Raw genomic sequence first — 15,540 nt, forward strand, 5'->3', positions numbered from 1 at the left:
TGATTACACACAGGTGGATTGTATTTATCATCATTAGTCATTTAGGTCAACATTGGATCATTCAGAGATCCTCACTGAACTTCTGGAGAGAGTTTGCTGCACTGAAAGTAAAGGGGCTGAATAATTTTGCACGCCCAATTTTTCAGTTTTTGATTTGTTAAAAAAGTTTGAAATATCCAATAAATGTCGTTCCACTTCATGATTGTGTCCCACTTGTTGTTGATTCTTCACAAAAAAATACAGTTTTATATCTTTATGTTTGAAGCCTGAAATGTGGCAAAAGGTCGCAAAGTTCAAGGGGGCCGAATACTTTCGCAAGGCACTGTATATACACTGCTCAAAAAAATAAAGGGAACACTAGAACAACACAATGTAACTCCAAGTCAATCACACTTCTGTGAAATCAAACTGTCTACTTAGGAAGCAACACTGATTGACAATAAATTTCCCATGCTGTTGTGTAAATGGAATTGACAACAGGTGGAAATTATAGGCAATTAGCAAGACACCCCCAATAAAGGAGTGGTTCTGCAGGTGATAACCACAGACCACTTCTCAGTTCCTATGCTTCCTGGCTGATGTTTTGGTCACTTTTGAATGCTTGCGGTGCTTTCACTCTAGTGGTAGCATGAGACGGAGTCTACAACCCACACAAGTGGCTCAGGTAGTGCAGCTCATCCAGGATGGCACATCAATGCGAGCTGTGGCAAGAAGGTTTGCAGTGTCTGTCAGCGTAGTGTCCAGAGCATGGAGGCGCTACCAGGAGACAGGAAAGTACATCAGGAGACATGGAGGAGGCCGTAGGAGGGCAACAACCCAGCAGCAGGACCGCTACCTCCGCCTTTGTGCAAGGAGGATCACTGCCAGAGCCCTGCAAAATGATCTCCAGCAGGCCACAAATGTGCATGTGTCTGCTCAAACGGTCAGAAACAGACTCCATGAGGGTGGTATGAGGGCCCGACGTCCACAGGTGGGGGTTGTGCTTACAGCCCAATACCGTGCAGGACGTTTGGCATTTGCCAGAGAACACCAAGATTGGCAAATTCGCCACTGGCGCCCTGTGCTCTTCACAGATGAAAGCAGGTTCACACTGAGCACATGTGACAGACGTGACAGTCTGGAGACGCCGTGGAGAACGTTCTGCTGCCTGCAACATCCTCCAGCATGACCGGTTTGGCAATGTGTCAGTCATGGTGTGGGGTGGCATTCTTTGGGGGGCCGCACAGCCCTCCATGTGCTCGCCAGAGGTAGCCTGACTGCCATTAGGTACCGAGATGAGATCCTCAGACCCCCTGTGAGACCATATGCTGGTGCGGTTGGCCCTGGGTTCCTCCTAATGCAAGACAATGCTAGACCTCATGTGGCTGGAGTGTGTCAGCAGTTCCTGCAAGAGGAAGGCATTGATGCTATGGACTGGCCCGCCCGTTCCCCAGACCTGAATCCAATTGAGCACATCTGGGACATCATGTCTCGCTCCATCCACAGACTGTCCAGGAGTTGGCGGATGCTTTAGTCCAGGTCTGGCAGGAGATCCCTCAGGAGACCATCCGCCACCTCATCAGAAGCATGCCCAGGCGTTGTAGAGAGGTCATACAGGCACGTGGAGGCCACACACACTACTGAGCCTCATTTTGACTTGTTTTAAAGACATTACATCAAAGTTGGATCAGCCTGTAGTGTGGTTTTCCACTTTAATTTTGAGTGTCACTCCAAATCCAGACCTCCATGGGTTGATAAATTTGATTTCCATTGATAATTTTTGTGTGATTTTGTTGTCAGCACATTCAACTATGTCAAGAAAAAAGTATTTAATAAGACTATTTCATTCATTCCGATCTAGGATGTGTTATTTTAGTGTATTTTAGTATTTTAGTGTTTTTTGAGCAGAGTATATATATATATATATATACACACACACACATAGGTTCAGGGGTTTGTCAGAAATATTTGTGCTATTTTCATTATTACAATTATTGCCGCACTTGCTGGCATTCACTGGGTTGATTAATAAACACGGCCCCTCACTGGCCAATCAGAACGTGCTCCTTGGCGAAATATCAAGTTGTGTATTTACGGTCTTTTATGTAGTTGATGAATAAACATGGCCCTTCACTGGCCAATCTGAACGTGCTCCTTGGCGAAATATCAAGTTGTGTATTTACGGTCTTTTATGTATTGCCTTGGAATCATCTCCAATTCCAATGTTAGTCTGTTATAGTTTGTTAAATGGCTTACAGAAACAAAATGTAGAACCAAATACATTAACTTGAACCGATTTGCAGTCCACGTTGTTCTAAGTAATTGCGTGGCTTCAATAGCATTCACACTGATATAGGCTCAGCCTATACTTCATTATTGACAAGGCCCCAAAAGAGAACGAATAATTCAATTCAAATTCTAAACAGGTTGTCTCACACTTACAGGCACCATAATTTCTAGGGTTTTACGCACACCCAAACTTTTCACAGTAGCTGGACAAAGATCCAATATAAAAATGGAGATTGTCCACTCACTGTTATACTGCTCCCAAATAGGCCTGTGTTTTATTTACATAAATTGGAACCATTTTACAGATCACATTCACACATCTCCAGATGTTACTATCAAGGCGAGACCCAAATGCAGACACAGGAGGCAGATGGTTAGAGTCTTACAATGTTTATTATTCCAAAGGGGTAGGCAAGAGAATTGTCGTGGACAGGCTAAAAGGTCAAAACCAGATCAGAGTCCAGGAGGTACAGAGTGGCAGACAGGCTCGTGGTCAAGGCAGGCAGAATGGTAAGGCAGGCGGGTACAAAGTCCAGAAACAGGCAAAGGTCAAAACTGGGAGGACTAGAAAAGGGAGAATTCAAAAAGCAGGAGAACGGGAAAACCGCTGGTTGACAAGACGAACTGGCACAGAGAGACAGGAAACAGGGATAAATACACTGGGGAAATAAGTGACACCTGGAGGGGGTGGAGACAATCACAAGGACAGGTGAAACAGATCAGGGTGTGACAGTTACATTGCATGCACGGTGAGGTGAACCATTCTAATACAATTTGTTGGAATAAAATTCAATGAAAAACAAGCACGTTTAAAAAAATAATTTTTAAACGACATGAAATAAATGTAAAATGTAAGGATGTCATAAAAAGACTGGCATGGCTGGTGAAACAGCCTTCGTTATAGTAGGCCTAATGGAGGGCTTGAGTTTTCAACATATGAAATGGGGAAAAAGCTATTGTTAAAGGTTACAGATAACTTCTGAATATGATGTTCACCGGTATTCACCTGAGGTTCTCATCTCTCGTTTCATGATGGGCATGAAAAGTAGCCTACATTATGCAAGGGGTTTTATGCACGTCCAAAATGGGACCTGCATGGCTAAAACAATGTGGGCCTGCCTACAATGCATAGATACAAAGGGAATGTCAGCTCCCTGTTTTACTCATCTCAAACGTTATATTTTAATAAAGGTTTTGGCGATTAAGATTTATTTCCAAACGGTCTCAGGAGCCAAAAATGTTATGGACAGTCTTGACTTGCATTTGGCAAGGGGGGAAAGGCCTTAATTGAGAGGAGGGGAGGCTATGCTAGATTTTAACCAAATAAAACGAAATGGGAGAAAACGTTTTGTTTTTTATGTTTCTAAATATGAAGTACGCAGGCACCACAAGCACATTAGGCTACTCTTTGTCCATGCGCATATGGGCAGTGTGCTGGATAGGCTGCGTTTCCACTGCCAAAATTCATGCCGTAACCAACTGCGTTACCACTAAAACCAGCTTTTGGTTGGTCTTAAATATCCCTACCAGCCCTGCCTGAAATTAGCACTTTGGATCATGTTCTGATATAAGACTGGTAAATTGCCGAACATGGTGTTCGAGCTTGATAATGCTCGTAAGCCAATTTCTACATGACAAAATTGCAAACTAACATGCGTTTGACACTAGCGACAAAAATAGAGCCCTTAGAGTGTATTGATGTTCCTACAAAACCCTCTGTTCGTGTTGGTAAACTCAAAAGTACCGTTTCTATCCACCAAGAGACTCCCACTCCCCCGCATGTTCTATATCTGACTATATCTGTGTAACTCAGGTGAGAAGCTTCCTGAGGTTCCCTCCCTCCAGGCCAGGAGAGTGTATGAGCCTGTCATCATTCAGAAGCATCTGTCACTGTGGGAGAGCCTGCAGTTTACTGAGAAGGTGAGCAGCTAGGGCCCAAGTAGCACGCTGTCTGCTGTAACCTGGCCTGGACTGCTGCACAGGACTTGGTTGAATAAAATATCACAAGAATTGGTTGTATATCTATCAATAGAATTGATTGTATACAGTATCACTAGAATTAGATGTACACTGTATGAGACCTCCTTACATGCTCTCTTCATTGTATATTTTCTAGGCAAATGTAGCAGCGTGTCTGGTACTTGCGTAAACCATTAATTATTCACAAGCCATTGCTGTAATTTGCTCCCTTATGAGACGACAATTACTTTCCCACCGTCTAAATCCAGACACTTGTAGAAAGAATGTATTTCATAATTATGGTAATTGGCTTTCTAAAAATGGACCTTGACCTTTATATTATACAGTGCTTTGGAAAGTATTCAGACCCCTTTACTTTTTCCACATTTTTTTAATGTTACAGCCGTATTCTAAAATTGTTTCCCCCCCCTCATCAATCTACACACAATACCCCATATTGACAAAGCAAAAATAGTTTTTTTGAAATGTTTGCAATTAAAAAAAAAAATGTTTTATTAAAAAATGAAATATCACATTTATATAAGTATTCATACCCTTTACTCAGTACATTGTTGAAGCACCTTTGGTAGCTGTTACAGTATTGAGTCTTATTGGGTATGTCTCTGCAAGCTTGGCACACCTGTATTTGGGGAGTTTCTCTAATTCTGCAGATCCTCTCAAGCTCTGTCAGGTTGGATCGGGAGAAATGCTGTACAGCTATTTTCAGGTCTCCCCCAGTCTGAGTGAACAGTCTGAGTGAACCTCTGGAACAGGTTTTCATCAAGGATCTCTCTGTACTTTGCTACGTTCATCTTTCCCTCAATCCTGACTAGTCTCCCAGTTCCTGACACTAAAAAACATCCCCACAGCATGATGTTGCCACCACCATGCTTCACTGTAAGGATTGGTGCCAGGTTTTCTGCAGACGTGACGCTTGGAGTTCAGGCCAAAGAGTTCAATCTTGGATAAATCAGAGCAGAGAATCTTGTTTCTCTAGTCTGAGAGTGTTTAGCTGCCTTTTGGCAAACTCCAAGCGGGCTGTCATGTGCCTTTTACTGAGCAGTGGCTTCCGTCTAGCCACTCTACCATAAAGGCCTGATTGGTGAAGTGCTGCAGAGATGGTTTTCCTTCTGGAAGGCTTTCCCATCTCCACAGAGGAACTCTAGAGCTCTGTCAGAGTGACCATCGGGTCTTGGTCACCTCCCTGACCAAGGCCCTTCTCCCCCGATTGCTGGGTTTGGCTGGGCGGCCAGCTCTAGGAAGAGTCTTGGTGTTCCAAACTTATCCCATTAAGAATGATGGCGGCCACTGTGTTTTTGGGGACCTTCAATGCTGCAGAATTTTTTTGGTACCCTTCCCCAGATCTGTGCCTCGACACAATCCTGTCTCCGAGCTCTACGGACAATTCCTTCAACCCCCTGGCTTTGTTTTTGCACTGACATGCACTGTTAACTGCAGAACCTTATATAGACAGGTATGTGCCTTTCCAAGTCATGTCCAATCAATTGAATTTACCACAGGTGGACTCCAATCAAGTTGTAGAAACAGCTCAAGGATGATCAATGGAAACAGGATGCACCTGAGCTCAATTTCGAGTCTCATAGCAAAGGGTCTGAATACTTATGTAAATAAGATATTTAAGTTTTTTATTTGTAATACATTTGCAAAAATGTCAACAAAAAAAAACCCTGTTTGCTTTGTCGTTATTGGGTATTATGTTTAGATTGTTGAGGACAAAAAAACATATTGAATCCATTTTAGAATATGGCTGTAACGTAACAAAATGTGGAAAGGTCAAGAGGTCTGAATAGTTTCCGAAAACACTGTATATACACTGCCACTGTATTCATACCCCTTGACTTATTGTTGTGTTAGCCTGAATTCACATGGATTAAATAGATTTTTTCCCCTCACCCATCTACACACTTATTTTTTAATACATTTTTGCACATTTAATGACAATTCTATAAGAAATATCACATTTTCATAAGTATTCACACCCCTGAGTCAATACTTTGTGGAAGCCCCTTGGCGGTGTTAACAGCTTGAGTTGTCTTACGTATGTCTTTATCAGCTTTGCACATCTGGATTTGGGGATTTTCTCCCATTCTTCCTTCCAGATTTTTTCAATCTCTGTTAAGTTAGATGGAGAGCGCGATGAATAACAATCTACAAGTCTTTCCACAGATTCAAGTCTGGGCTTTGGCTGGGCCACTCAAGGACTTTCACATTCTTGTTCTGAAGCCATTCCAGCATTGCTTTGGCTATGTGCTTGGGGTCATTGTCCTGTTGCAATGTAAATCTTCGCCCCCCAGTCTAAGGTTGTTTACTGTCTGAAGCAGGTTCTCATCAAGGATGTGCCTGTGTTTGGCTCCATTCATTGTTCCCTCTATCCTTACCAGTCTCCCAGTAACTGCTGCTGAAAAACATCCCCATAGAATGATGCTGCCACCACCATGCTTCACAGTAGGGATGGTGTTAGACAGGTGATGAGCTATGCCTGGTTTTCTCCAGACATAGTGTTTGCATTCAGGCCAAAGAGTAAAATGTTTGTCTCATCAGACCACAGAATCTTTTTCCTTATGCTCTGAGTCTTTCACATACCTTTTTGCAAACTTCAGGCGTGCCCTCATGTGCCTTTTTCTCATTTGTAGCTTCCGTCTGGCCACTCTACCATAAAGCCAATATTGGTGACGTGCTGTAGAGACTGTTTCCTTCTGGCAAGTTCTCCCATTTCAGCCAAGGAACTCTGTAGTTCTGTCAGAGTTGTAGTTGGGTTCTTGGTCAACTCCCTGACCAAATGTCCTTCTTGCCCAGTTGCTCAGTTTGGTTTTTGGGTAGTTCCATATTTTTTAAATTTCCCAATGATGGAGACCACTGTGCTCTTGTAAACTGTGCTCTTCAACACTCTAGAAATTGTTTTATACCCTTCCCCATAATACTGTATGCCTCATAACAATTCTATCTCGGAGATCTACAGACAGTTCCTTTGACTTTTACGATATAGTTCCTGCTATGACATGCACTGTCAACTGTGGGACCTTATATAGACAGGTGTGTTTCTTTCTCAATCATGTCCAAACAATTGAATGGGCCGCAGATGGACACCAATCAAGTTGTAGTGAGATCTCAAGGATGATCAAAGGAAATTCGATGCACCTGAGCTCAATTTGGAGTGTCATAGCAAAGGGGCGTGAATATTTACACTACCGTTCAAAAGACTTGGGTCACATAGAAATGTCCTTGTTTTTGAAAGAAAAGCTAATTTCTTGTCCATTAAAATAACCTAGAATTGATCAGAAATACAGTGTAGACATTGTTAATGTTGTAAATGACTATTGTGGCTGGAAACGGCTGATTTTTAATTAAATATCTATTTAGGTGTACAGAGGCCCATTATCAGCAACCATCACTCCTGTGTTCCAATGGCACGTTGTGTTAGCTAATCCAAGTTTATCACTTTAAAAGGCTAATTTATCATTATACAACCCTTTTGCAATTATGTTAGCACAGCTGAAGACTGTTGTGCTGATAAAGAAGCAATACAACTGGCCCTTCATTAGAGAAGTTGAGTATCTGGAGCATCAGTATTTGTGGGTTCGATTACAGGCTCAAAATGGCCAGAAACAAAGCACTTTCTTCTGAAGCACATCAGTCTATTCTTGTTCTGAGAAATGAAGGCTATTCCATGTGAGATATTGCCAAGAAACTGAAGCTCTCGTACGGGATGCTGGCCTTCTAGGCAGAGTTGCAAAGAAAAAGCCATATCTCAGACTGGCCAATAAAAATAAAAGATTAAGATGGGAAAAAGAACACAGACACTGGACAGAGGAACTCTGCCTAGAAGGCCAGCATCCCAGAGTCGCCTCTTCATTGTTGACGTTGAGACTGGTGTTTTGCGGGTGTGATTTAATGAAGCTGCCAGTTGAGGACTTTTCAGGCGTCTGTTTCTCAAACTAGACACTCTAATGTACTTGTCCTCTTGCTCAGTTGTGCACCGGGGCCTCTCAGTCCTCTTTCTATTCTGGTTAGGGCCAGTTTGCGCTGTTCTGTGAAGGGAGTAGTACACAGCGTTGTATGAGATTTTCAGTTTCTTAGCAATTTCTCTCATAGAATAGCCTTCATTTCTCAGAATAAGAATAGACCGACGAGTTTCAGAAGAAAGTGCTTTGTTTCTGGATATTTTGAGCCTGTAACCGAACCCACAAATGCTGATGCTCCAGATACTCAACTAGTCTAAAGAAGGCCAGTTTTATTGCTTCTATAATCAGAACAACAGTTTTCAGCTGTGCTAACATAATTGGAAAAGGGTTTTCTAATGATCAATTAGCCTTGTAAAATGATAAACTTGGATTAGCTAACACAATGTGCCATTGGATCACAGGAGTGATGGTTGCTGATAATGGGCCTCTGTATCACGATGTAGATATTCCATAAACAATCTGCCGTTTCCTGCTACAATAGTTATTTATAACATTAACAATGTCTACACTCTATTTCGGATCAATTTGATGTTATTTTATTGGCCAAAAATATGTTTTTCTTTCAAAAACAAGGACATTTCTAAGTGACACCAAACTTTTGAATGGTAGTGTATGTAAATTAGATATTTCTGTATTTAATTTTCAATACATTTTCAAACATTTCAAAAAACATGTTTTCACTTTGTCGTTATGAGGTATTGTGTGTAGATGGGTGAGAACAAATCTATTTAATCCATTTTGAATACAGGCTGTAAAACAACTAAATGTGGAATAAATTAAGGGGTATGAATACTTTCTAATGTCACTGTATCATATAATATATAATTATGTCAGATTAGATAGAATGTTGTTCTTGTTTTGTCCTGGTGTAGCCCTTGAAGTCAGAGAAACCAGTCAACATGGAGAACCTTCCTGTCAACAATAACAATGGTCAGTCCAACGGCTACACTCTGTATGAGACCATAATCCACAGTGGAGGCCTTCTGAACTCCATGAACAATGTTAGAGACAGAGCCCTGGTAAGTACAGACAGACACAGCTACATGGCATTATATCATAATTATTTCATGATATTAGCAAACGTCAAGTACCCTATGTCAGTAGATTATTTGTACTAATAAACTTCTCTTGTCTTCTAGGTGTTTGTGGACAAACTCTTTGTTGGAGTACTGGACTATAAGATGCTGGAGTGTGCTCTGCCTGATGGAAAGGTATAGTGATAGTGTGTGTTTTGGGAAACAGGTAGCCTAGTGGAGAGAGTGTTGTGCCAGTAACCAAAAGGTCGCTGGTTTGGATATCCGAATTGACAAGGTGAAAAATCTCTCGATGTGCCATTGAGCAAGGCACTTAACCCTAATTTGCTCAAGGGGCGTGGTACTACTATGGCTGACTGTAAAACAACACATTTCGCTGCAGCTATCCGGTGTATGTGACAATAACACATATTTAAAAAAAAGTTGTATTCAGGCTATAGGTGTGCTGCTGAGCTGCTTTCAAAACTGGCTAGTTAATATTCAACACCATATTAGAGGTGAAAGCTTCTGGTGATGCTGATAAATGCGTTTGTCACTAAGGTGCTAGGATTATTCCAACAGAAAGTTTTCAGACAAATGTTGTTCTAACAAAGAGGAATCACAATCACTAACTTTGCACCTGCCTGTTATTGGAAAACAAGTCAATGCTGCTTTTCTATCACACAGCAGCAGATTGGACTTATCTGCAGTCCAACTGAAAGCAACATGTTTCCTCTATTGTCTTTACTTAGTCTGCTTTGCATTGTAAACTGTATATAACACCTCCAATTGTTTCCACATCTTTTATGTACTTTTCATTGAAGGGGGAGAGAACATTGAGTTTACTCGTGGAGAACTCTGGGAGACTGAACTATGGTAAACTCCTAGATGAACAGCGTAAAGGTAATAAAATAGTTTAACCTACTGTATCTGGGTCAGTGATAGCCTTGTGGTTGTATAACTAGACACATCTATTAGTAAATCCTTTCAGAATAGGTGCTCAAAAGCAGCTAATTAACCACTGAATGTAGAAAATCAAAGACTGCCTTATTTCAGCCTTGGCTTATTTTTCAGGTCTTGTCGGAGACATTGAGTTGAACAATACCCCACTACGAGACTTTATCATTCATAGTCTAGATATGAAGCCTGGCTTTGTAAATAGGTTTGTACTGATCATGTACATCTTTCAATTTCCGTCTTCATGTTTATTTGTTCTGTTCTGAGTCTCTGTCATTGCTCGTGCCTAGCTCTGATTCTGTTGAGTTGATTATCTTCTTAGTTCTCACTGAGCGTAGAATTACAATGCCAGATTGCAGAAATAACAGCTTTTTCATGTGGTTTCCCAATACCATGTTAAAACCACATTATAATCAACTGGGAAATTAGCGCCATCTTGAAAATGCTTGCCCACTGAGAACAACACTACATCAAAAGATCAGAAGTGGAATAAAACCATTTACATATCCATAAATGAAGCCATGCCATTGTACACTCTCACAAATGATTTTGTTACATGAATAAATATGACGAGAAATTGTATTAGTCAGTAATTTCCTGTGTTATAGTAGGGTGATCTCGTCCCATGTTTCAGACTGAGTGCATCAGGCCAGTGGAACTCTGTTTTCCAGAAGCCTTCCTTCCCAGGGTTTTTCCACGGCAAGCTATATGTGGGTGGCCATCCCAGAGACACCTTCATCAGACTGCCTGTGAGTAAAGCAGCCCAAAAGGCTCTATGGTTATGGAAGACAGCATCACCTGTCCATACTGTTTATTGATGCATAGGGTAGTAGCCCTATCTCAGGTTTATTCATAGCTAGTGTATTAGGCCACACTCATCAGATCAACAAAGTGGTGAAAGAAGATCCCAGAGAAACTCTAAACTCTGATTTTCAAGTCACTGATTACAGTGTTTTTTAATTCTCAGGGTTGGAGTAAAGGAGTGGTCTTTATCAATGGGCAGAATCTTGGACGCCACTGGTCCATGGGGCCCCAGCAAACCCTCTACCTCCCCGCCCCCTGGCTTAACCGAGGAAACAATCAGGTACTGATGCCATAACTGTTACTGAAAAATCTCCTTCACCCTCCACAGGAGTTCACTCAGATGCCTCTGTTAGGAACATCACAGGTCAACAATTCTGATATACAGCTATAACAGCTGGGCCACCCAGTGGGTTTGATGATATTGAACTTGTCAGTGCTTTGCAGGAATAGTCCTCAGACGACTTCCCTTTCCTCTTTCCTCTGTCTCCACACCTCGTCACCCTACTGCTGTGTTGACCTCTGCTGTGTTGACCTCTGCTGTGTTTCAGAGCCTTTTGTTTTTGTTGATCTCAGGTTGTTGTCTTTGAGGAGCAGGAAACTGATGGTAAAATCCAATTTGCCAGCGAGCCTGACCTTGGAATGACTGTTGACGTACAGTGAGGATGGCCTGGTAGAATGGAGGTATGGTTAGGAGTTCCATCCTCTCACATTTCCACACTCTGCCTGCCATCAGGGACCAAGCTGGATAGCTACTCAGAATCGATGCACACCACTGCACATGGCATTTATTTCCTGTTGGGAAGCCCCAGCCTCTGAATGATCCAGACTAATTAAGCATCCTACTAGATCTTGCAAACGTAACTGTGCCTTCATTATATTCGATGGGCCATGGCAATATCTGGATTGCAATGTACTGCAATATCTGGATTGTACTTGTTGTTTGTGTATTACCTTTTCATACTGTATGTCTATTGTGAGAATTTTGTCAGAGGATACTAATTTGGAGATTTCAGGTATTTTAATGTATAGGTGTTTGTCTGGATTCAAGGACACGTACTTTCACTATGTCATTGTATTTTATTTAATTGGACAGCAAATACATAGATTGTGCTTTTGAGATGAATCAGTGACATGTGATGGTGAATTAAACTGAACGATCAGTGCAGTGGAGACTCTCAAATACAAAGACATTCGCCAAGTACTTCACTTTTCAGTTGTTTATTTGTCTTGATAAATGTCATATGGTATCTCTGAGAAGGAGTCATGAGGAGAGATGAACAACCTTTAGAGTTACATGCAGAAGAAGTGATTCACACAAGGCTGGAAGATGACTGTGGATCAAAGTAGGTAAAGGAAGGGGGAGTGTGATTTGCCCTAAGAAAGCATTTAGAGCCTAGTACAGTATGAGCCATCACCTTTGTTACATTATGTATGTACCACTACGAAGCTAAACACCGGATGAGGCTGTTCCATTACATTAAAGCCGTTTCTGACTGTCAGAACAGTATCGCTCGTTGATCCAACTGTGAGAGTGTGAGAAAGCCAGGGATGTAAGGAGAAGTTTGAGTTTTGTACCGTCAGAGTACTACACTTAACTTATGATTCTATAAGTGATTACAACAGTGTAGGAGCAAGCTCCATTAAATGTCCAAGAGATGAAATTGCACTTCCATTATGTATAACTCTTAGTGTTGTCTGGGTTCATCTCTGCAGACAGGCCCTAACATTTTTCCTAAATTCACATGAATGAACACAATCAATTCTAAGAAAGGTCATTAAAAATGAAGGCTATTGATAGCGATTGAAGTCAGAGCATTACAGAATTGATGGAAAACAATGAAATGTTGTGTCTCAGTTTGTTGGTGTTGCCCGCAAACCTAAATGTGACCTCAGAAGAGCTTGTCTGTGTGGTTTCTGAACCTCAGTGGCTGAGAGGCACAGATGAGAAAAGAAGGGGGTGGGGGCAAACATGGACCAAGAAATGTTCAATTATAATTCAATTTGACAAGAGGACATTCATACTTCAAATAAATACATAAATAAATAAATTTCTATTGATTTTCGCATAAATATACAGACTTTACTTTACATTTTGGAGAATGGAAACAGATCAGAAGACATCGATTCTTGCCTAATGAAGTTAATGGTACTGCTGTGCAATCCAAAACCTAAAGATGAGGTCAACATGAACATTAACAGATGTTGTTTGATCGCAAAACATTTGGTTTGAATTCCTCAATTAAATAATACTATTTAATAGAAATGATCAGAAATGACATGCTGGTGTATCCATTTGAATACCAGTACCTGATGAGAGAGCATATTTTGGGGGGAGCCGTATCCGATGGGGGAACAGTACCTGATGGGAAAACCGTATCTGATCTAATACTGCTTTGGATAATTGAATAGGCCATAACTATCCTGGTCATTAATCTCCCTTTTTCATAGTTTGCCATTAGTGTCTTCACCTACATTTGAGGTATTACTGAAGGATACATTAAGAAATTGAAGCGGGCATGAAACCTTAATACTGCAAAGGTATAGCTGAGCATGACACCAATTCACTTGTGCTTGTCATTACGTTTTGCCTGTTATATCCAAGAATTGTCACAAAGCGTGTCGCAAAACTAACTTCAACCCGTACATGGTACAGTTTTGTCAGGGCAAGAAACTAGGACTGAGCATGCATGCATAGGATGGTGTTGCAGACTGGGGTTCTAGCATGGGGTATCTTACTAGTAGTTGTCCAAAGCAGAGGATCTTCTTCTAGTTTTCATGGTATATTTGATTTGTCTTCTTACTCGCTTACAGTTCATAGACCCATGGTTGTTTCTTGGAAACATTTTAGCACGATTGTCTGTCTACCGCTGATGAAACTGAGGTTAAGTATACAGTAACATTTCTACACTGCAGTGGGCTTATAGATTATTCGCTGTGATACGAGCGCAAATATCTAACATATGTAGGCAATACACACTGTGAACGTAGGTGCTTTTGCACATTTGACTGTATATCTCGAATGTTAGTGCCTTTAGCTTAGATAACTTCAATTGCTTTCTGTTGTCCTACTCTACTAGTTAGCTACTGTGGTTATATAAACCAGCATACTATATGGCCATCTGCCAAACTGCTCATCATTGGGTAATGATAATACTGTAACATATGCACAAAGTTGGGTTAAACCTAACGTGGTGATGTGCTGTTATACTGTTCATGGCATGTGATTGAAAAACAGGAGTGAACATGTGCTATGCCAGTTGTCATACATTGAGGTGTTCTTGGCAATGCCTAAGTCAATTCTTTGTTTTTATTTTTCATCTATATAAATTCAGTTGTTACATTTTATCTGAGAGGACCTTACTATGAGTCCTCTAATTGTTCCTGTGTTAAATTAGTATGTACACGTGTTTCCACTTAGGAACACAGTCACTAGTGCTTTTAAGTGCTAAGTTAAGTTTTTAGGAATTTGACCTGTAATATTGTGTGCCTCCCAAGAGTTAGGAGCCCATCTTGATGTCAGTTATTTCAAGTGAATAGCTTCAGTACACACTGAATTACATGTCTGAGAATGACACTGAAAATGGATGGTTCCCCAGCTTTAGCTTTCAAAATGGAGGCAAGAGTCAGTCAGTAGTTTTGAACTAGCAAGAAAATGCATGTAAACACAAAAAACTAGCAAATTAAATAAAAGCAGACATAGTTTTAGTTATACAAAAAGGACATTCCTTCCCTTTTTGAACTTTTAGTGTTTGCTGAAAGTAGAATTGATCTTCTGAGAGATGACTTGTTCGGATTCTCCATGATTGTTCTGTCTGAAGACGTGGAGGCCATTGCAGTACATGTCTATTAAAGGTCTCTTACAGACCCTACTAAGATCTCAGGATCTCATCCCCTGCCCTGAAGATCCATGTCTATAGAGGGAAAGACAATGGATATCTCATTAGCCTGTTCAGGCCAGTAAACGCTTCATCTCATTGGCTGCCTAACTCCCTCTCTCCCTGCAATGTTTGTGTTGTGCTGTCTCGTGTTAGGACACTACAGACGCAGTATGGTGTCATGCAGGTTCAGAGAGCATCGATCTCCCGTTGATCCTTAATCGCTCAGCTCTCACCGTCTGCTTCATGTTGGTGCTGCTGGCAACATTTAACCTGATAAATATTGCCATCTTGTACTAATCTGTGCTTTAATATGATGCATTTGTAATCCCAATATTAAAAGTGTTTAGTTTCAGTCAAGGGGATTAGGATTTGGCCCCCGAGGCAGTCTTTTCTGAGATGATTAAGACATGAACACTGTTTGCACTGGGAGATGGCCTCTTTTTCTTCTCAGGGTCCATATTAGACAACCACCTGGAACAGAGAGCAGGGACTCACTGAGAAATTACACACATTCATAATGAAGTCAATTTGCAGTACAGATCAATATAGTTGTAATAACTCTTTTAGCCCAAAAATGTGGGTGTCTGTAAAAGCAATGGATAATTTAAACAATATCTCGAAATGTGCTTATCATTGGTATACCATTTCCCTGTTCACCAAAGGTCATACAAATATTTG

The 15,540-nt window shown here is 41.1% G+C and overlaps 2 protein-coding genes across 5 annotated transcripts in view; one reads left to right on the forward strand and one right to left on the reverse strand.

The window, feature by feature from the left end:
* LOC109905804 (beta-galactosidase-1-like protein 2) overlaps nt 1-14,194 on the forward strand; it is a 26,922-nt gene extending 12,728 nt beyond the window's left edge. For 2 of the 3 annotated variants that reach the window (XM_020503419.2, XM_020503418.2), the window contains exons 12-19: nt 4,082-4,188; nt 9,083-9,229; nt 9,350-9,421; nt 10,048-10,126; nt 10,298-10,385; nt 10,815-10,929; nt 11,148-11,264; nt 11,558-14,194. In XM_020503419.2, the coding sequence (XP_020359008.1) occupies nt 4,082-4,188; nt 9,083-9,229; nt 9,350-9,421; nt 10,048-10,126; nt 10,298-10,385; nt 10,815-10,929; nt 11,148-11,264; nt 11,558-11,644 (812 nt within the window). In that variant the 3' untranslated portion in view covers nt 11,645-14,194. The remainder of the gene's footprint in view (nt 1-4,081; nt 4,189-9,082; nt 9,230-9,349; nt 9,422-10,047; nt 10,127-10,297; nt 10,386-10,814; nt 10,930-11,147; nt 11,265-11,557) is intronic. The other variant, XM_020503420.2, reaches the window with a different exon arrangement.
* The window catches only part of LOC109905805 (galactosylgalactosylxylosylprotein 3-beta-glucuronosyltransferase 1-like), a 93,078-nt gene continuing 89,724 nt past the window's right edge, over nt 12,187-15,540 (reverse strand). For both annotated transcript variants that reach the window (XM_020503422.2, XM_031791019.1), the window contains one exon: nt 12,187-15,333. The gene's annotated coding sequence lies outside the window, so the exon portion shown is untranslated. The remainder of the gene's footprint in view (nt 15,334-15,540) is intronic.

Source organism: Oncorhynchus kisutch, linkage group LG15, assembly GCF_002021735.2.
Source record: "Oncorhynchus kisutch isolate 150728-3 linkage group LG15, Okis_V2, whole genome shotgun sequence".
Taxonomy (NCBI): Eukaryota; Metazoa; Chordata; class Actinopteri; order Salmoniformes; family Salmonidae; genus Oncorhynchus; species Oncorhynchus kisutch.